This window comes from Lampetra fluviatilis, unplaced genomic scaffold (genome assembly GCF_964198595.1).
Source record: "Lampetra fluviatilis unplaced genomic scaffold, kcLamFluv1.1 SCAFFOLD_643, whole genome shotgun sequence".
NCBI lineage: Eukaryota > Metazoa > Chordata > Hyperoartia > Petromyzontiformes > Petromyzontidae > Lampetra > Lampetra fluviatilis.
Window position 1 is genome coordinate 1 of NW_027621835.1, and position 21,328 is coordinate 21,328.

Here is a 21,328-nt window from a genome sequence, read left to right on the forward strand (position 1 = left end):
ACACAGAGAGACTCACACAGATAGACTCACAGAGAGACACAGAGAGACACACACAGAGACACACACAGAGAGACACACACATAGATACACAGAGAGACACACACAGAGAGACAGAGAGACACAGAAAGACTAACACAGAGAGACTCACACAGAGACACACAGAGACACAGAGAGACAGAGAGAGACTAACACAGAGAGACACAGAGAGACTCACACAGAGAGACTCACACAGAGAGACACAGAGAGACACACACAGAGAGACAGAGAGACTAACACAGAGAGACTCACACAGAGACACACAGAGAGACACAGAGACTCACACAGAGAGACACAGAGAGACTAACAGAGAGACACAGAGAGACTCACAGAGAGACACGGCCATGAGCCCTTTCCATGCACACCACGTGCTCTGCTGTGCTTCTCTCCCACTCTCGTTCTGTATTCCTTCGCAGTTCACCAGATACGTCTCTGTGTGAGTATGTGGGTCCCTGTGTGAGTCTGTGGTTCTCGGTGTGAGTATGTGGGTCTCTGTGTAAGTCTGTGGGTCTCTGTGTGAGACTATGGGTCTCTGTGTGAGTGTGTGGGTCTCTGTGTGAGTCTGTGGGTCTCTGTGTGAGACTATGGGTCTCTGTGTGAGTGTGTGGGTCTCTGTGTGAATCGGTGGGTCTCTATGTGAGTCTGTGGGTCTCTGTGTGAGCTTGTGGGTCTCTGTGTGACTCTGTGGGTCTCTGTGTGAATCTGTGGGTCTCTGTGTGAGTCTGTGGGTCTCTGTGTGAGTCTGTGGGTCTCTGTATGTGTCTGTGGGTCTCTGTGTGAGTCTCTGTGTGAATCAGTGGGCCTCTGTGTGAGTCTCTATGTGAGTCTGTGGGTCTCTGTGTGAGTCTATATGTCTCTGTGTGATCAGTCTATGGGTCTCTGAGTTATTAGTCTATGGGTCTCTGAGTGATGAGTCTCTAAGTGATAAGTCTATGGGTCTCTGTGTGATGAGTCTATGGGTATCTGTATGATGAGTCTGTGTGTCTCTGAATGACGAGTCAATGGATCTCTGAGTGAATCTATGGGTCTCTGTGTCGTGAGTCTATAGGTATCTGAATGATTAATCTATGGGTCTCTGTGTAGTGAGTCAATGGGTCTCTGTGGGAGTCTATGGGTATCTGAGTGATGAATCTGTGGGTCTCTGTGTAGTGAGTCTATGGGTCTCTGTGTAGTGAGTCTATGGTTCTCTGTGTGATGAGTCTATGTGTCTCTGTGTAGTGAGTCTATGGGTCTCTGTGTGATGATTCAATGGGTCTCTGTGTGATGAGTCTATGGGTCTCTGTGTGATGATTCTATGGGTCTCTGTGTAGTGAGTCGATGGGTCTCTGTGTGATAAGTCTATGGGTCTCTGAGTGATGAGTCTGTGGGTCTCTGAGTGATGAGTCTATGGGTCTCTGTGTAGTGAGTCTATGGGTCTCTGTGTAGTGAGTCTATAGGTATTTATGTGATGAGTCAATTGGTCTCTGTGTAGTGAGTCTATGGTTCTCTGTGTGATGAGTCTATGTGTCTCTGTGTAGTGAGTCTATGGGTCTCTGTGTGATGATTCAATGGGTCTCTGTGTGATGAGTCTATGGGTCTCTGTGTGATGATTCTATGGGTCTCTGTGTAGTGAGTCGATGGGTATCTGTGTGATAAGTCTATGGGTCTCTGAGTGATGAGTCTGTGGGTCTCTGTGTAGTGAGTCTATGGGTCTCTGTGTAGTGAGTCTATAGGTATTTATGTGATGAGTCAATTGGTCTCTGTGTAGTGAGTCTATGGATCTCTGTGTAGTGAGTCTATGGGTCTCTGTGTGATGAGTCTATGGGTCTCTGTTTGCTGGGTCGATAGAGCCGCGCCAACCCGGAAGGATGGAGACGTGAGGCTCCAGGCAGGCTCTGGGCACTGACCCCCCCCCCCCACTCCAGAGCTCCTGGGTTCAACTCCCGTGCGAGGGCATCTCCTCCCTCTTTCTCTCTGTCTCGTAAACGCTCAAAAGGTTCACATTGGCCGTACCAGAGCCGCTGGGCTGGTATAGCTGGGTTCGATTCATGGGTCTGGGTGTCTCTCTCTCACCCTCACGCTCTCCCAGCGAGTTCACAATGTGGGTCTCTGTGTGTGAGTCTGTGGGTCTCTGTGTGTGAGTCTATGGGTCTCTGTGCGAGTCTGTGGGTCTCTGTGCGAGTCTGTGGGTCTCTGTGTGTGAGTCTGTGGGTCTACGTGCGAGTCTGTGGGTCTCTGTGCGAGTCTGTGGGTCTCTGTGTGTGAGTCTGTGGGTCTCCGTGCGAGTCTGTGGGTCCCTGTGCGAGTCTGTGGGTCTCTGTGTGTGAGTCTGTGGGTCTCCGTGCGAGTCTATGGGTCTCTATGCGACTCTATGGGTCTCCGTGCGAGTCTGTGGGTCTCTGTGTGAGTCTATGGGTCTCTGTGTGAGTCTATGGGTCTCTGTGTGAGTCTATGGGTCTCTGTGTGAGTCTATGGGTCTCTGTGTGAGTCTATGGGTCTCTGTGTGAGTCTATGGGTCTCTGTGTGAGTCTATGGGTCTCTGTGTTAGTCTGTGGGTCTCTGTGTGAGTCTATGGGTCTCTATGCGAATCTATGGGTCTCTGTGTGAGTCTATGGGTCTCTGCGAGTCTATGGGTCTCTGTGTGAGTCTATGGGTCACTGTGTGAGTCTGTGGGTCACTGTGTGAGTCTATGGGTCTCTGTGTGAGTCTGTGGGTCTCTGTGTGAGTCTATGGGTCTCTGTGTGAGTCTGTGGGTCTCTGTGAGTCTATGGGTCACTGTGTGAGTCTGTGGGTCACTGTGTGAGTCTATGGGTCTCTGTGTGAGTCTATGGGTCTCTGTGTGAGTCTGTGGGTCACTGTGTGAGTCTATGGGTCTCTGTGTGAGTCTGTGGGTCTCTGTGTGAGTCTATGGGTCTCTGTGTGAGTCTGTGGGTCTCTGTGTGCGTCTATGGGTCTCTGTGTGAGTCTATAGGTCTCTGTGTGAGTCTGTGGGTCTCTGTGTGAGTCTATTGGTCTCTGTGTGAGTCTATGGGTCTCTGTGTGAGTCTATAGGTCTCTGTGTGAGTCTATGGGTCTCTGTGTAAGTCTATGGGTCTCTGTGTGAGTCTATAGGTCTCTGTGTGAGTCTATGGGTCTCTGTGTGAGTCTGTGGGTCTCTGTGTGAGTCTATGGGTCTCTGTGTGAGTCTGTGGGTCTCTGTGAATTTGCGGCACGTCCATTATGAACCCTTCCATTTTTGGCGCCAGCTTAGCACCTTTACCCATCACCCCCTTCATCATCACCCCCATCACCCCCATCATCATCACCCCCATCACCCCCATCATCATCACCCCCATCACCCCCATCATCATCACCCCCATCACCCCCATCATCATCAACCCCATCACCCCCATCATCATCACCCCCATCACCCCCATCATCATCGCTATCATCACCCCCATCATCATCACCCCCATCACCCCCTTCACCCCCATCATCATCACCCCCATCACCCCCATCATCATCGCCATCATCACCCGCATCATCATCGCCATCATCATCACCCCCATCACACCCCATCATCATCACCCCCATCACCCCATCACCCCCTTCACCCCCATCATCATCACCCCCATCACCCCCATCACCCCCATCATCATCGCCATCATCGCCATCATCGCCATCATCACCATCGCCCTGGCAACAGGCGTGGTGGGTTCTGAGTTGCTCGTCCATGACGTTGACGATGACATCGAACCAACATCCTCCAACAACCTCCACCATCCTCATCATCGTCACCATCATCGCCACCATCATCGCCGTGGCAACAGGCGTGGTGGGTTCTGAGTTGCTCGTCCATGCCGTTGACGATGACATCGCACCAACATCCTCCACCACCACCCTCCACCATCCTCCTCGGGGTCTTCATCATCATCATCATCGTCGTCGTCATCATCGTCACCGCTGCTGCCTTCGTCTTCCCTGGACCGGCGCTCGGGTCGCCATGGAAACGACGTCGAGGGCGGCTGCCGGCCGTCAGACAGAGGCGACCGGGTTGGCGAGAGGCGCGGAGCTCCTCATGCAGGTGCTGTGGTGCCGGCGCACGAGGTCACGACACCTAAGACACAGAGACACAGGGTTAGACACACAGAGACACAGAGACACGAGGTAATACACAGAGACATGAGGTTAGACACGAGAGACGCAAAGACACGGGGTGGTGTTGGTGGTGGTTGCGTTCATGGTGGTCGTTGCAGTGGTTGTGTTGATGGTTGCAGTGGTGGTGTTGGTGGTGTTCGGTGTTTTGGTGGTGGTGGTTGCAGCAGCGGTTGCGGTGGGTGCGTTGGTTGTGGTGGTTGCCATGGTTGCGTGTGGTTGCGGTGGTGGCATCACCGTGGTGGTCTTGAGGCGCCCTCCAGGCCGGCTGCAGGTCCAGCCGGCACGGCCTCGCAGCGGGCGGCACTGCTCTCCCGCCACGCACGGCCGCATCTCGCACCACGCACGCACGCGCACCACGTGGGCTGGGGGGTGGGCACCGCGGGGGGGGGGGGGCACCCCGGGGGGGATGGGGTCACGTGGGGGTGGGGTAATGGGGTCACAGGGGGGGGGGTCACGGGGGGTGGGATCACGGGAGGACAGGGTCACAGGTTCACGTGGGGATGGAGTAATGGGGTCAGAGTATTGGGGACTGGGCTCACTTTGAAGGTTTAAATCTGGAGCAAGGGCACGGATAGGGGTTAAGGGTCAATGTGAGCTGTGTGTCTGCGTGCGTCTCCCCCTGTCTCACCGTGTCACCGTGTCCTCCCCATGTCTCCTGCCGTGTCACCATGTCGCCGTGTCTGTCCCCCATGTGTGTCCCTGTGGAGTGTCTCCCCGTGTCCCCCGTCTCCCCATGTCCTTCCCTGTCCGCGTGTCCCCCCCCCCCCCCCCGTGTCTCCCCGTGTCTCCCTAGTGCCCCCCCCCCCCTTGCCGTGCCTCACCGTCCACGCATGCCGGCTGCCCCAGCGTGGTGCCTGCCACCTGTCCCCGGCGGCAAGCGCAGCGCGCCGTCTGCGTGGAGACGGCGCGGCGCGACTCCACCTCCTCGTGCGACAGCGTCACCACCTCGCACGTGCCCACCGCCAGCTGGCCTGCAACCACCACCACCATCGCCACCATCGTCAACAACACCACCACCATCGTCAACAACACCACCACCATCTACATCAACACCACCACCATCGTCAACAACACCACCACCATCGTCAACAACACCACCACCATCGTCAACAACACCACCAACGTCGTCAACAACACCACCACCATCGTCAACAACACCACCACCATCGTCAACAACACCACCACCGTCGTCAACAACACCACCACCATCGTCAACAACACCACCACCATCTACAACAACACCACCACCATCGTCAACAACACCACCACCACCACCATCGTCAACAACACCACCACCATCTACAACAACACCATCGTAAACAACACCACCACCATCTACAGCAACACCACCACCATCAAAATCAACAACACCATCAACATCAACAACATCAACAACACCAACACCACCATCTACATCAACAAGACCACCATCAACAACATCAACAACACCACCATCTACATCAGCACAACCACCATCAACACCGTCAACAACTCCAGCACTATCTACATCAACAACACCACCATCAACAACATCAACAACACCACCATCTACATCAACAACACCACCATCTACATCAACACCACCACCATCAACAACATCAACAATACCAACACTATCTACATCAACAACACCACCATCAACAACATCTACAACAACACCACCATCTACATCAACAACACCACCATCTACATCAACACCACCATCAACAACACCAACACCACCACCATCTACATCAACACCACCATCAAAAACATCATACACCATCACCACCGTCAGCACCATCACGAACATCATCAACATCATCACCATCACTACCATCACGAGCATCATCAACATGATCACCATCACTACCATCACCACCATCACGAGCATCATCAGCATCAGCACCATCAATACCATCAGCACTATCACAAGCATTATCAACATCATCATCACCACCGTTAACATCATCACAAGCATCATCAAGATCATCAACATCACCACCATACCACTGTAGAGGAGTAAAATGGGGACGTGACGTCAGGTGTGCCGTTCAGTGCGATGACGTCACGTCTCCTAGGGTACTTAAGGGAGACCCCGTGACGTAAGCGGGGTCACTGTGGGAACGGGTAGAGTAAGCAGGGTGAAGAGGGAACCAGGGGTAGAGAGAGGGATCGAGTGGTGAGTCTGGGGAGAAGCCGGTGGTAGCCGTAGAGGTGCTTCTCTCTCCGCTCGGTGGAGTCGGCAGAGTCCACGATCCGACACGAGAGAGAGAGACCGGAGCTAGCCGGCAGGGACCCGGACTCAGAGTAGGACCCCTAGCCCCTGGGAGTTGTGTACCCTGCTGTGTAATATTGTAACAGCTTTAATAAACCCTGGCGGAAGCCCTTAACTTACCTCCGTCTCCGAGTACGTCCGTGGGAACTTCTCTACACCACCAACAGCAACATCATGAGCATTATCAACATCACCACTACCGTCAGCACCATCAGGAGCATCATCAACATCATCACCATCGCCACTGTCAGGGTGACGTGGTGTAACCCTCACCTTCTCGCAGGAGACGGAGGCCGATACAGAAGATGATGGCAGAGATGGTTGCGGACAGGAGAAGGCAGCAGGCACAGCGAGGAGACATCGCGGGCACTCTCACGGCAGACTTGGAGGGGTGAGAGTCTCATAGAGAGTCCACAGCTCTCGTGGACTGTGACCCGACCCTCACTCCAGCGGGTCCACAGGTTCTCTGGCAGTCCACAGGTCTCGTGGGCTGTGACCCGACTGGTCACTCAAGCAGGTCCACAGGTTCTCTGTGAGTCGACAGGTCCCTTAGTAGCAACCTTTCATAGTCTGAGCATTGTTCAGCAGCAGCAGCAGCATCACCACTAAGGCCTTTGGGGTTCCTCAAGAGGATCTCTGCTGGGACTCCACAACAACCTCCAGAAGTCCAGCGGTCCTCACGCGCCTCTCATTCCTACATGGACCAGACCTGCTGGTGGAAATCCACACACCACAAACACCACCTACACACCACACACACCACACACACCACACACACACACCACACGCACATACACACCACACACACCACACACGAACCACACACACACACCACACACACCACCCACACACCACACACACCACACACACCACACACACACACCACACGCACATACACACCACACACACCACACACGAACCACACACACACACCACACACACCACACACGAACCACACACACACACCACACGCACACACACACCACACGCACACACACACCACACACACCACACACACCACACACACCACACACACCACACAAGTTGGCAATTCTCTTCCAGCTGAGAGAATCTTGCATGGGCATTAGGTACCCTCCAGATAGTCCTAACAGATAGTCCTACTGGGTAGTCCTACTGAGTAATCCTACTGAGTAATCCTACTGGGTAATCCTACTGAGTAAATCTACTGAGTAATCCTACTGGGTAATCCTACTGGGTAATCCTACTGGGTAGTCCTACTGAATAGTCCTACTGAACAGTCCTACTGCAGCTTATTCCAAAAGCATCGGCAATTAGTCGATGGCTCCTTACGATCTCCTGGATGAATACTGTTACGTTATTTGTGTGTGTACGTTGAACTTCTTTTGCACCGTACGTAGCCAACCGCACCAATCAGAGGTGCGGAATATTACTTGACGTCCACTAATATTGTTGACGATGACGATGGAGGTGTTGGATGGTTATTCTTCAAAGTGGAAACGATGATAATAAAAATAATGACGATGATGATGATGACGACAACGATGTTGATGAAGACGATGATGATGATAACGATGACGATCATGTTGATGATGATGACGATGATGATGACGACGACGACGATGATGATGACGACGACGATGACGATGTTGATGACAACGATGATGATGTTGATGAAGACGACGACGATGATGATGCCGATGATGTTGATGATGATGACGACGACAACGATGATCATGGCAGTGGATGGTCATCCTTCTAAGTGGCGATGTCCCTGCTACTCCCCAACTCTCTCTTGGCCCACCTCAACCCAGCAGCAACTCGGACTCGGCGGTAGTGGAGGTGGTGGTGGAGCCCAGCTGCTGGCCGCCGCTGCTACCGCCGCTCTCTCAGCCTTGCCCACACCACCAGCTCACGGGGGTGGGGGGGGGGACGAAACCGATCTTCCGGAGCGACGGGCGGATCGTTCCGAGTTGCAGAATGCGCTGCCCGCGGCTCTCCCCGGCTTCTCACCAAGGATCGGCGCCACCGCCCGGTGACTGCCCCCCCCCCCCCCCCCCCGGCACTGCCGACCGGCACCACCGCGTGCCAATTCTCCAGCGCCGCCGCTCCGCCCGTTCGCAGGGCGACTCGCCGGGCGACTAGCTTGGGTGGGTGACTCGGTTGGGAGTTGGCTAACTGGGTGACTTAACCATGGCAATGGCTGGTGGGTGACTAGCTGGGTTAATGCCGGCGGGTGGCCAAGCAGACGATTAAATGGGTGACTAAGTGGCTGGGTCATTAAATGGATGACTCAACGTATAACTGGCTGGGTGGGTGACTTAGTCGATGACTAAATGTGTGACTAGCTGGGCGGGTGGTTGGCTAGATGACTAGGTGGGTGAGTGACAAATTGGACGGGCTACTGTCCGGGAGGGTGACTAGCCCGGTGACTAACTGGATCACTGGACATCCGGGTGACTGGTTGGTTGGCCATGCTACGAGTCGGGCGACCATCTGGCATGGAAAACCGTCTCCGATTCGGCAAATCCTCTCCGATCCGAATTTCTGGTCCAATATCTCCAAACCAGCTCGAGTCCATCCGATCCTGGGTGCGACTCTCTGCTCTCTCCAATCAGATCCAGTGCCCGGTGCAATCCAATCCGGTCCGTGGTAAAATCCGAACAGGTCCGATCTGATCCCTGGTATGGTGAAATCCAATCCGGTCCAGTCGCTGGATACAATCCGGTCTCTACCCTGGTGCGATCCGGTCTCGTGCCCAGTGCTATTCTGTCGGGTCACCAGTGTGATCCGGTCCGGTCTGGCGTGCGATCCGCTCTCGTCCCGGTGCGATCAAATCCAGTCCGGTCCCTGGTAGAATCCGGCCCAGTTCCCGGTGTAATCCGATCTGGTCCCCGGCACAATCCAGTCTCCAGTAGGATCCGTTACAGTGCCCGGTGTGATCCAGTCCGGCTCCCAGTCCAATCCGGTCTGGTTCCTGGTGCGACCCGGTCTGGGCCTCGGTACAATCCGATCCGGTCCGGTGCCCGGTACGATTCGGGTGCGATCTGGTCGGACAAAGCACCAACTGGAATCGCAGAGCGATCCCCAGAGCACAGCATGAGGCCCAGAGACGGCGCCAGCGAGGGAAGATGGTGGTGGAGATTGCTGTGACAGTGGTGGTGGAGTTGGTGGTGGTGGTGGTGGTGGTGGTGGAGATGGTGGTGGAGATTGTTGTGACAGTGGTGGTGGAGTTGGTGGTGGTGGAGATGGTGGTGGTGGAGATGGTGGTGGAGATTGTTGTGACAGTGGTGGTGGTGGTGGTGATGGTGGTGGAAGAGATGATGGTGGTGGTGATGGTGGTGGAGATTGTTGTGACAGTGGTGGTGGTGGTGGTGGTGATGGTGGTGGTGGAAGAGATGATGGTGGTGGTAATGGTGGAGATGACGATGTATTCATGCTGCACTTCTTTCGCACCGTACGTAGCCAACCACGCTCATCGGAGTTATTGATGATGGTGGTGGTGGTGGACGTGATGGTGGGAGTGATGATGGTGACGGTGATGATTGTAACGTTGGTGGTGGTGATGATGATGATGATGATGGCGATGTAATGAAGAGGGTGGTGATTATGGTGAAGATGGTGATGGTGAGATGAAGGTGGTGGTGTTAATGCTGATGGTGAGATGGTGGTGGTGTTAATGCTGATGGTGAGATGGTGATGGTGGTGGTGTTAATGCTGGTGAGATGGTGGTGGTGCTGGTGTTAATGCTGATGATGGTGGTGGTGGTGTTAATGCTGATGGTGAGATGGTGGTGGTGGTGGTGGTGTTAATGCTGATGGTGAGATGGTGGTGGTGGTGGTGGTGTTAATGCTGAAGATGGTGGTGGTGGTGTCAATGCTGATGATGAGATGGTGGTGGTGGTGGTGTTAATTCTGATGATGAGATGGTGGTGGTGGTGTCAATGCTGATGATGAGATGGTGGTGGTGTCAATGCTGATGGTGGTGTCAATGCTGATGATGAGATGGTGGTGGTGTTAATTCTGATGATGAGATGGTGGTGGTGGTGTCAATGCTGATGATGAGATGGTGGTGGTGTCAATGCTGATAATGAGATGGTGGTGGTGGTGGTGACAATGCTGATGATGAGATGGTGGTGGTGGTGTCAATGCTGATGATGAGATGGTGGTGGTGGGAGAGGTGGTGGTGTTAATGCTGATGGTGAGATGGTGGTGGTGGTGGTGTTAATACTGATGGTGAGATAGTGGTGGTGGTGTTATTGCTGATGGTGAGATGGTGGTGGTGGTGGTGTTATTACTGATGGTGAGATGGTGGTGGTGGTGTTATTGCTGATGGTGAGATGGTGGTGGTGGTGGTGTTAATGCTGATGGTGAGATGGTGGTGGTGGTGGTGTCAATGCTGATGGTGGTGTCAATGGTGATGGTGAGATGGTGGTGATGGTGGTGGTGGTGTCAATGCTGATGGTGAGATGGTGGTGGTGGTGTCAATGCTGATGGTGGTGTCAATGGTGATGGTGAGATGGTGGTGATGGTGGTGTCAATGCTGATGATGAGATGGTGGTGGTGGTGTCAATGCTGATGATGAGATGGTGGTGGTGGTGTCAATGGTGATGGTGAGATGGTGGTGATGGTGGTGTCAATGCTGATGGTGAGATGGTGGTGGTGGTGTCAATGCTGATGGTGGTGAGATGGAGGTGGTGAGATGGTGGTGATGGTGGTGGTGGTGTCAATGCTGATGGTGAGATGGTGGTGGTGGTGTCAATGCTGATGGTGGTGTCAATGGTGATGGTGAGATGGTGGTGATGGTGGTGTCAATGCTGATGGTGGTGGTGGTGGTGTTAATGCTGATGGTGAGATGGTGGTGGTGGTGTCAATGCTGATGGTGAGATGGTGGTGGTGTCAATGCTGATGGTGAGATGGTGGTGGTGGTGTCAATGCTGATGGTGGTGTCAATGGTGATGGTGAGATGGTGGTGATGGTGGTGTCAATGCTGATGGTGAGATGGTGGTGGTGGTGTCAATGCTGATGGTGGTGAGATGGTGGTGGATTTGGATTCTCGTAGTCCCTCGGCACTTCTGGTTCTGCAGGACCTTCGGTGATAACTTTCCACAAGTCGGGACTGGCTGCTGCCCCGTGTCACCGCCGCCGTCACTCCGCTGGCTTCTCACGCGGAGTCTGGGTCCAGGCCCCCAAGACCTCGTTACCACTGCCAACGTGTCATTATTATCCCAGTCTGTTGTGCCGCCAACGCGACACGCGGGAGAGTGCTGGCACGTGTGGTGCGACGGGGATAAGCGGATTTCGTTTGAAATTATTTGCAAGAGGAGAAAGAAAAACGAACCTAGGATAGCCGAAAAATATTTGGAGATGATATCTTGGTTACATTTTTGTTATCAGGCAAACGAAAAACAACATGGTCAGCCATTTGATTTCCTCTCGTAGGCCTTAGGCATAGTGCCTACTGTGGTGTGGGTGGGTGAGTGAGTGGGTGGGTGACTGGGTGAGTGAGTGGGTGAGTGAGTGGGTGAGTGGGTGGCTGGGTGAGTGAGTGGGTGGCTGGGTGAGTGAGTGGGTGAGTGAGTGGGTGACTGGGTGAGTGAGTGGGTGGCTGGGTGAGTGAGTGGGTGGGTGGTTGGGTGAGTGAGTGGGTGGCTGGGTGAGTGAGTGGGTGACTGGGTGAGTGGGTGAGAGTGTGAGTGTATGAGTGACAGTGTGAGTCTATGAGTGACAGAGTGAGTCTATGGGTGACAGTGTGTGAGTCTATGAGTGACAGTGTGAGTCTATGAGTGACAGTGTGAGTCTATGATTGACAGTGTGAGTCTATGAGTGACAGTGTGAGTCTATGAGTGACAGTTTGAGTCTATGGGTGACAGTGTGAGTCTATGAGTGACAGTGTGAGTCTATGGGTGACAGTGTTGAGTCTATGAGTGTCAGTGTGAGTCTATGAGTGACAGTGTGAGTCTATGATTGACAGTGTGAGTCTATGGGTGACAGTGTGAGTCTATGATTGACAGTGTGAGTCTATGAGTGACAGTGTGAGTCTATGAGTGACAGTGTGAGTCTATGAGTGACAGTGTGAGTCTATGCGTGACAGTGTGAGTCTATGGGTGACAGTGTGAGTCTATGGGTGACAGTCTGAGTATATGAGTGACAGTGTGAGTCTATGGGTGACAGTGTGAGTCTATGGGTGACAGTGTGAGTCTATGGGTGACAGTGTGAGTCTATGAGTGACAGTATGAGACTATGGGTGACAGTGTGAGTCTATGGGTGACAGTGTGAGTCTATGGGTGTCAGTGTGAGTTTATGGGTGTCAGTGTGAGTCTATGAGTGTCAGTGTGAGTCTATGGGTGACAGTGTGAGTCTATGAGTGACAGTGTGAGTCTATGAGTGTCAGTGTGAGTCTATGGGTGACAGTGTGAGTCTATGGGTGACAGTGTGAGTCTATGAGTGACAGTGTGAGTCTATGAGTGACAGTGTGAGTCTATGAGTGACAGTGTGAGTCTATGAGTGACAGTGTGAGTCTATGAGTGACAGTGTGAGTCTATGGGTGACAGTGTGAGTCTATGGGTGACAGTGTGAGTCTATGGGTGACAGTGTGAGTCTATGAGTGACAGTGTGAGTCTATGAGTGACAGTGTGAGTCTATGAGTGACAGTGTGAGTCTATGGGTGACAGTGTGAGTCTATGAGTGACAGTGTGAGTCTATGAGTGACAGTGTGAGTCTATGAGTGACAGTATGAGTCTATGGGTGACAGTGTGTGAGTCTATGAGTGACAGTATGAGTCTATGAGTGACAGTGTGAGTCTATGAGTGACAGTATGAGTCTATGGGTGACAGTGTGTGAGTCTATGAGTGACAGTGTGAGTCTATGAGTGACAGTGTGAGTCTATGAGTGACAGTATGAGTCTATGGGTGACAGTGTGTGAGTCTATGAGTGACAGTGTGAGTCTATGGGTGACAGTGTGAGTCTATGAGTGACAGTGTGAGTCTATGAGTGACAGTGTGAGTCTATAAGTGACAGTGTGAGTCTATGAGTGACAGTGTGAGTCTATGGGTGACAGTGTGAGTCTATGAGTGTCAGTGTGAGTCTATGGGTGACAGTGTGAGTCTATGAGTGACAGTGTGAGTCTATGAGTGACAGTGTGAGTCTATGCGTGACAGTGTGAGTCTATGGGTGACAGTGTGAGTCTATGAGTGACAGTGTGAGTCTATGAGTGACAGTATGAGTCTATGGGTGACAGTGTGTGAGTCTATGAGTGACAGTGTGAGTCTATGGGTGACAGTGTGAGTCTATGAGTGACAGTGTGAGTCTATGAGTGACAGTGTGAGTCTATGAGTGACAGTGTGAGTCTATGAGTGACAGTGTGAGTCTATGAGTGACAGTGTGAGTCTATGGGTGACAGTGTGAGTCTATGAGTGTCAGTGTGAGTCTATTGGTGACAGTGTGAGTCTATGAGTGACAGTGTGAGTCTATGGGTGACAGTGTGAGTCTATGGGTGAGAGTTTGAGTCTATGAGTGACAGTGTGAGTCTATGAGTGACAGTGTGAGTCTATGGGTGACAGTGTGAGTCTATGAGTGACAGTGTGAGTATATGGGTGACAGTGTGAGTCTATGGGTGAGAGTTTGAGTCTATGAGTGACAGTGTGAGTCTATGAGTGACAGTGTGAGTCTATGAGTGACAGTATGAGTCTATGAGTGTCAGAGTGAGTCTATGAGTGACAGGGTGAGTCTATGGGTGACAGTGTGAGTCTATGAGTGACAGTGTGAGTCTATGAGTGACAGTGTGAGTCTATGGGTGACAGTGTGAGTCTATGAGTGACAGTGTGAGACTATGAGTGACAGGGTGAGTCTATGGGTGACAGTGTGATTCTATGGGTGACAGTGTGAGTCTATGAGTGACAGTGTGAGTCTACGAGTGACAGTGTGAGTCTATGAGTGACAGTGTGATTCTATGGGTGGCAGTGTGAGTTTATGGGTGACAGCGTGAGTCTATGAGTGACAGTGTGAGTCTATGGGTGACAGTGTGAGTCTATGAGTGACAGTGTGAGTCTATGGGTGACAGTGTGAGTCTATGAGTGACAGTGTGAGTCTATGGGTGACAGTGTGTGAGTCTATGAGTGACAGTGTGAGTCTATGAGTGACAGTGTGAGTCTATGGGTGACAGTGTGAGTCTATGAGTGACAGTGTGAGTCTATGGGTGACAGTGCGAGTCTATGAGTGACAGTGTGAGTCTATGAGTGACAGTGTGAGTCTATGAGTGACAGTGTGAGTCTATGAGTGACAGTGTGAGTCTATGAGTGACAGTTTGAGTCTATGGGTGACAGTGTGAGTCTCTGGGTGACAGTGTGAGTCTATGAGTGACAGTGTGAGTCTATGGGTGACAGTGTGAGTCTATGGGTGACAGTGTGAGTCTATGAGTGACAGTGTGAGTCTATGAGTGACAGTGTGAGTCTATGAGTGACAGTGTGAGTCTATGAGTGACAGTGTGAGTCTATGAGTGACAGTGTGAGTCTATGAGTGACAGTGTGAGTCTATGCGTGACAGTGTGAGTCTATCAGTGACACTGTGAGTCTATGGGTGACAGTGTGAGTCTATGGGTGAGAGTTTGAGTCTATGAGTGACAGTGTGAGTCTATGAGTGACAGTGTGAGTCTATGGGTGACAGTGTGAGTCTATGAGTGACAGTGTGAGTCTATGGGTGACAGTGTGAGTCTATGGGTGAGAGTTTGAGTCTATGAGTGACAGTGTGAGTCTCTGAGTGACAGTGTGAGTCTTTGAGTGACAGTATGAGTCTATGAGTGTCAGAGTGAGTCTATGAGTGACTGGGTGAGTCTATGGGTGACAATGTGAGTCTATGAGTGACAGTGTGAGTCTATGAGTGACAGTGTGAGTCTATGAGTGACAGTGTGAGACTATGAGTGACAGGGTGAGTCTATGGGTGACAGTGTGATTCTATGGGTGACAGTGTGAGTCTATGAGTGACAATGTGAGTCTACGAGTGACAGTGTGATTCTATGGGTGACAGTGTGAGTTTATGGGTGACAGCGTGAGTCTATGAGTGACAGTGTGAGTCTATGGGTGACAGTGTGAGTCTATGAGTGACAGTGTGAGTCTATGAGTGACAGTGTGAGTCTATGGGTGACAGTGTGAGTCTATGAGTGACAGTGTGAGTCTATGGGTGACAGTGTGTGAGTCTATGAGTGACAGTGTGAGTCTATGAGTGACAGTGTGAGTCTATGGGTGACAGTGTGAGTCTATGAGTGACAGTGTGAGTCTATGGGTGACAGTGCGAGTCTATGAGTGACAGTGTGAGTCTATGGGTGACAGTGTGAGTCTATGAGTGACATTGTGAGTCTATGAGTGACAGTGTGAGTCTATGAGTGACAGTGTGAGTCTATGAGTGACAGTGTGAGTCTATGGGTGACAGTGTGAGTCTATGAGTGACAGTGCGAGTCTATGGGTGACAGTGCGAGTCTATGGGTGACAGTGTGAGTCTATGAGTGACAGTGTGAGTCTATGGGTGACAGTGTGAGTCTATGAGTGACAGTGTGAGTCTATGGGTGACAGTGTGAGTCTATGGGTGACAGTGTGAGTCTATGAGTGACAGTGTGAGTCTATGGGTGACAGTGTGAGTCTATGGGTGACAGTGTGAGTCTATGGGTGACAGTGTGAGTCTATGGATGACAGTGTGAGTCTATGAGTGACAGTGTGAGTCTATGGGTGACAGTGTGAGTCTATGAGTGACAGTGTGAGTCTATGAGTGTCAGTGTGAGTCTATGGGTGACAGTGTGAGTCTATGAGTGACAGTGTGAGTCTATGAGTGACAGTATGAGTCTATGGGTGACAGTGTGTGAGTCTATGAGTGACAGTATGAGTCTATGAGTGACAGTGTGAGTCTATGAGTGACAGTATGAGTCTATGGGTGACAGTGTGTGAGTCTATGAGTGACAGTGTGAGTCTATGAGTGACAGTGTGCGTCTATGAGTGACAGTATGAGTCTATGGGTGACAGTGTGTGAGTCTATGAGTGACAGTGTGAGTCTATGGGTGACAGTGTGAGTCTATGAGTGACAGTGTGAGTCTATGAGTGACAGTGTGAGTCTATAAGTGACAGTGTGAGTCTATGAGTGACAGTGTGAGTCTATGGGTGACAGTGTGAGTCTATGAGTGTCAGTGTGAGTCTATGGGTGACAGTGTGAGTCTATGAGTGACAGTGTGAGTCTATGAGTGACAGTGTGAGTCTATGCGTGACAGTGTGAGTCTATGGGTGACAGTGTGAGTCTATGAGTGACAGTGTGAGTCTATGAGTGACAGTATGAGTCTATGGGTGACAGTGTGTGAGTCTATGAGTGACAGTGTGAGTCTATGGGTGACAGTGTGAGTCTATGAGTGACAGTGTGAGTCTATGAGTGACAGTGTGAGTCTATGAGTGACAGTGTGAGTCTATGAGTGACAGTGTGAGTCTATGAGTGACAGTGTGAGTCTATGGGTGACAGTGTGAGTCTATGAGTGTCAGTGTGAGTCTATTGGTGACAGTGTGAGTCTATGAGTGACAGTGTGAGTCTATGGGTGACAGTGTGAGTCTATGGGTGAGAGTTTGAGTCTATGAGTGACAGTGTGAGTCTATGAGTGACAGTGTGAGTCTATGGGTGACAGTGTGAGTCTATGAGTGACAGTGTGAGTCTATGGGTGACAGTGTGAGTCTATGGGTGAGAGTTTGAGTCTATGAGTGACAGTGTGAGTCTATGAGTGACAGTGTGAGTCTATGAGTGACAGTATGAGTCTATGAGTGTCAGAGTGAGTCTATGAGTGACAGGGTGAGTCTATGGGTGACAGTGTGAGTCTATGAGTGACAGTGTGAGTCTATGAGTGACAGTGTGAGTCTATGGGTGACAGTGTGAGTCTATGAGTGACAGTGTGAGACTATGAGTGACAGGGTGAGTCTATGGGTGACAGTGTGATTCTATGGGTGACAGTGTGAGTCTATGAGTGACAGTGTGAGTCTACGAGTGACAGTGTGAGTCTATGAGTGACAGTGTGATTCTATGGGTGGCAGTGTGAGTTTATGGGTGACAGCGTGAGTCTATGAGTGACAGTGTGAGTCTATGAGTGACAGTGTGAGTCTACGAGTGACAGTGTGAGTCTATGAGTGACAGTGTGATTCTATGGGTGGCAGTGTGAGTTTATGGGTGACAGCGTGAGTCTATGAGTGACAGTGTGAGTCTATGGGTGACAGTGTGAGTCTATGAGTGACAGTGTGAGTCTATGGGTGACAGTGTGAGTCTATGAGTGACAGTGTGAGTCTATGGGTGACAGTGTGTGAGTCTATGAGTGACAGTGTGAGTCTATGAGTGACAGTGTGAGTCTATGGGTGACAGTGTGAGTCTATGAGTGACAGTGTGAGTCTATGGGTGACAGTGCGAGTCTATGAGTGACAGTGTGAGTCTATGGGTGACAGTGTGAGTCTATGAGTGACAGTGTGAGTCTATGAGTGACAGTGTGAGTCTATGAGTGACAGTGTGAGTCTATGAGTGACAGTTTGAGTCTATGGGTGACAGTGTGAGTCTCTGGGTGACAGTGTGAGTCTATGAGTGACAGTGTGAGTCTATGGGTGACAGTGTGAGTCTATGGGTGACAGTGTGAGTCTATGAGTGACAGTGTGAGTCTATGAGTGACAGTGTGAGTCTATGAGTGACAGTGTGAGTCTATGAGTGACAGGGTGAGTCTATGAGTGACAGTGTGAGTCTATGAGTGACAGTGTGAGTCTATGCGTGACAGTGTGAGTCTATCAGTGACACTGTGAGTCTATGGGTGACAGTGTGAGTCTATGGGTGAGAGTTTGAGTCTATGAGTGACAGTGTGAGTCTATGAGTGACAGTGTGAGTCTATGGGTGACAGTGTGAGTCTATGAGTGACAGTGTGAGTCTATGGGTGACAGTGTGAGTCTATGGGTGAGAGTTTGAGTCTATGAGTGACAGTGTGAGTCTCTGAGTGACAGTGTGAGTCTTTGAGTGACAGTATGAGTCTATGAGTGTCAGAGTGAGTCTATGAGTGACTGGGTGAGTCTATGGGTGACAATGTGAGTCTATGAGTGACAGTGTGAGTCTATGGGTGACAGTGTGAGTCTATGGGTGACAGTGTGAGTCTATGGGTGACAGTGTGAGTCTATGAGTGACAGTATGAGACTATGGGTGACAGTGTGAGTCTATGGGTGACAGTGTGAGTCTATGGGTGTCAGTGTGAGTTTATGGGTGTCAGTGTGAGTCTATGAGTGTCAGTGTGAGTCTATGGGTGACAGTGTGAGTCTATGAGTGACAGTGTGAGTCTATGAGTGTCAGTGTGAGTCTATGGGTGACAGTGTGAGTCTATGGGTGACAGTGTGAGTCTATGAGTGACAGTGTGAGTCTATGAGTGACAGTGTGAGTCTATGAGTGACAGTGTGAGTCTATGAGTGACAGTGTGAGTCTATGAGTGACAGTGTGAGTCTATGGGTGACAGTGTGAGTCTATGGGTGACAGTGTGAGTCTATGGGTGACAGTGTGAGTCTATGAGTGACAGTGTGAGTCTATGAGTGACAGTGTGAGTCTATGAGTGACAGTGTGAGTCTATGGGTGACAGTGTGAGTCTATGAGTGACAGTGTGAGTCTATGAGTGACAGTGTGAGTCTATGAGTGACAGTATGAGTCTATGGGTGACAGTGTGTGAGTCTATGAGTGACAGTATGAGTCTATGAGTGACAGTGTGAGTCTATGAGTGACAGTATGAGTCTATGGGTGACAGTGTGTGAGTCTATGAGTGACAGTGTGAGTCTATGAGTGACAGTGTGAGTCTATGAGTGACAGTATGAGTCTATGGGTGACAGTGTGTGAGTCTATGAGTGACAGTGTGAGTCTATGGGTGACAGTGTGAGTCTATGAGTGACAGTGTGAGTCTATGAGTGACAGTGTGAGTCTATAAGTGACAGTGTGAGTCTATGAGTGACAGTGTGAGTCTATGGGTGACAGTGTGAGTCTATGAGTGTCAGTGTGAGTCTATGGGTGACAGTGTGAGTCTATGAGTGACAGTGTGAGTCTATGAGTGACAGTGTGAGTCTATGCGTGACAGTGTGAGTCTATGGGTGACAGTGTGAGTCTATGAGTGACAGTGTGAGTCTATGAGTGACAGTATGAGTCTATGGGTGACAGTGTGTGAGTCTATGAGTGACAGTGTGAGTCTATGGGTGACAGTGTGAGTCTATGAGTGACAGTGTGAGTCTATGAGTGACAGTGTGAGTCTATGAGTGACAGTGTGAGTCTATGAGTGACAGTGTGAGTCTATGAGTGACAGTGTGAGTCTATGGGTGACAGTGTGAGTCTATGAGTGTCAGTGTGAGTCTATTGGTGACAGTGTGAGTCTATGAGTGACAGTGTGAGTCTATGGGTGACAGTGTGAGTCTATGGGTGAGAGTTTGAGTCTATGAGTGACAGTGTGAGTCTATGAGTGACAGTGTGAGTCTATGGGTGACAGTGTGAGTCTATGAGTGACAGTGTGAGTATATGGGTGACAGTGTGAGTCTATGGGTGAGAGTTTGAGTCTATGAGTGACAGTGTGAGTCTATGAGTGACAGTGTGAGTCTATGAGTGACAGTATGAGTCTAAGAGTGTCAGAGTGAGTCTATGAGTGACAGGGTGAGTCTATGGGTGACAGTGTGAGTCTATGAGTGACAGTGTGAGTCTATGAGTGACAGTGTGAGTCTATGGGTGACAGTGTGAGTCTATGAGTGACAGTGTGAGACTATGAGTGACAGGGTGAGTCTATGGGTGACAGTGTGATTCTATGGGTGACAGTGTGAGTCTATGAGTGACAGTGTGAGTCTACGAGTGACAGTGTGAGTCTATGAGTGACAGTGTGATTCTATGGGTGGCAGTGTGAGTTTATGGGTGACAGCGTGAGTCTATGAGTGACAGTGTGAGTCTATGAGTGACAGTGTGAGTCTACGAGTGACAGTGTGAGTCTATGAGTGACAGTGTGATTCTATGGGTGGCAGTGTGAGTTTATGGGTGACAGCGTGAGTCTATGAGTGACAGTGTGAGTCTATGGGTGACAGTGTGAGTCTATGAGTGACAGTGTGAGTCTATGGGTGACAGTGTGAGTCTATGAGTGACAGTGTGAGTCTATGGGTGACAGTGTGTGAGTCTATGAGTGACAGTGTGAGTCTATGAGTGACAGTGTGAGTCTATGGGTGACAGTGTGAGTCTATGAGTGACAGTGTGAGTCTATGGGTGACAGTGCGAGTCTATGAGTGACAGTGTGAGTCTATGAGTGACAGTGTGAGTCTATGAGTGACAGTGTGAGTCTATGAGTGACAGTGTGAGTCTATGAGTGACAGTTTGAGTCTATGGGTGACAGTGTGAGTCTCTGGGTGACAGTGTGAGTCTATGAGTGACAGTGTGAGTCTATGGGTGACAGTGTGAGTCTATGGGTGACAGTGTGAGTCTATGAGTGACAGTGTGAGTCTATGAGTGACAGTGTGAGTCTATGAGTGACAGTGTGAGTCTATGAGTGACAGTGTGAGTCTATGAGTGACAGTGTGAGTCTATGAGTGACAGTGTGAGTCTATGCGTGACAGTGTGAGTCTATCAGTGACACTGTGAGTCTATGGGTGACAGTGTGAGTCTATGGGTGAGAGTTTGAGTCTATGAGTGACAGTGTGAGTCTATGAGTGACAGTGTGAGTCTATGGGTGACAGTGTGAGTCTATGAGTGACAGTGTGAGTCTATGGGTGACAGTGTGAGTCTATGGGTGAGAGTTTGAGTCTATGAGTGACAGTGTGAGTCTCTGAGTGACAGTGTGAGTCTTTGAGTGACAGTATGAGTCTATGAGTGTCAGAGTGAGTCTATGAGTGACTGGGTGAGTCTATGGGTGACAATGTGAGTCTATGAGTGACAGTGTGAGTCTATGAGT

The 21,328-nt window shown here is 50.7% G+C and overlaps 1 protein-coding gene across 5 annotated transcripts in view; it reads right to left on the reverse strand.

Moving 5' to 3' along the window:
* Positions 1-3,648: 3,648 nt before the first annotated feature.
* Positions 3,649-21,328, reverse strand: part of LOC144955766 (chemokine-like protein TAFA-5) — a 28,683-nt gene continuing 11,003 nt past the window's right edge. For 2 of the 5 annotated variants that reach the window (XM_078885897.1, XM_078885898.1), the window contains exons 2-6: positions 8,193-9,455; positions 6,683-7,152; positions 4,974-5,123; positions 4,387-4,514; positions 3,649-4,111 (exon numbers count right to left, since the gene is read on the reverse strand). In XM_078885897.1, coding sequence (XP_078742023.1) covers positions 4,103-4,111; positions 4,387-4,514; positions 4,974-5,123; positions 6,683-6,770 — 375 coding nt within the window. In that variant the 5' untranslated portion in view covers positions 6,771-7,152; positions 8,193-9,455 and the 3' untranslated portion in view covers positions 3,649-4,102. Of the gene's footprint in view, positions 4,112-4,386; positions 4,515-4,973; positions 5,124-6,682; positions 7,153-8,192; positions 9,456-11,477; positions 11,508-21,328 lie in introns of those variants that run through there. The other 3 variants (XM_078885899.1, XM_078885901.1, XM_078885900.1) reach the window with 3 other exon arrangements.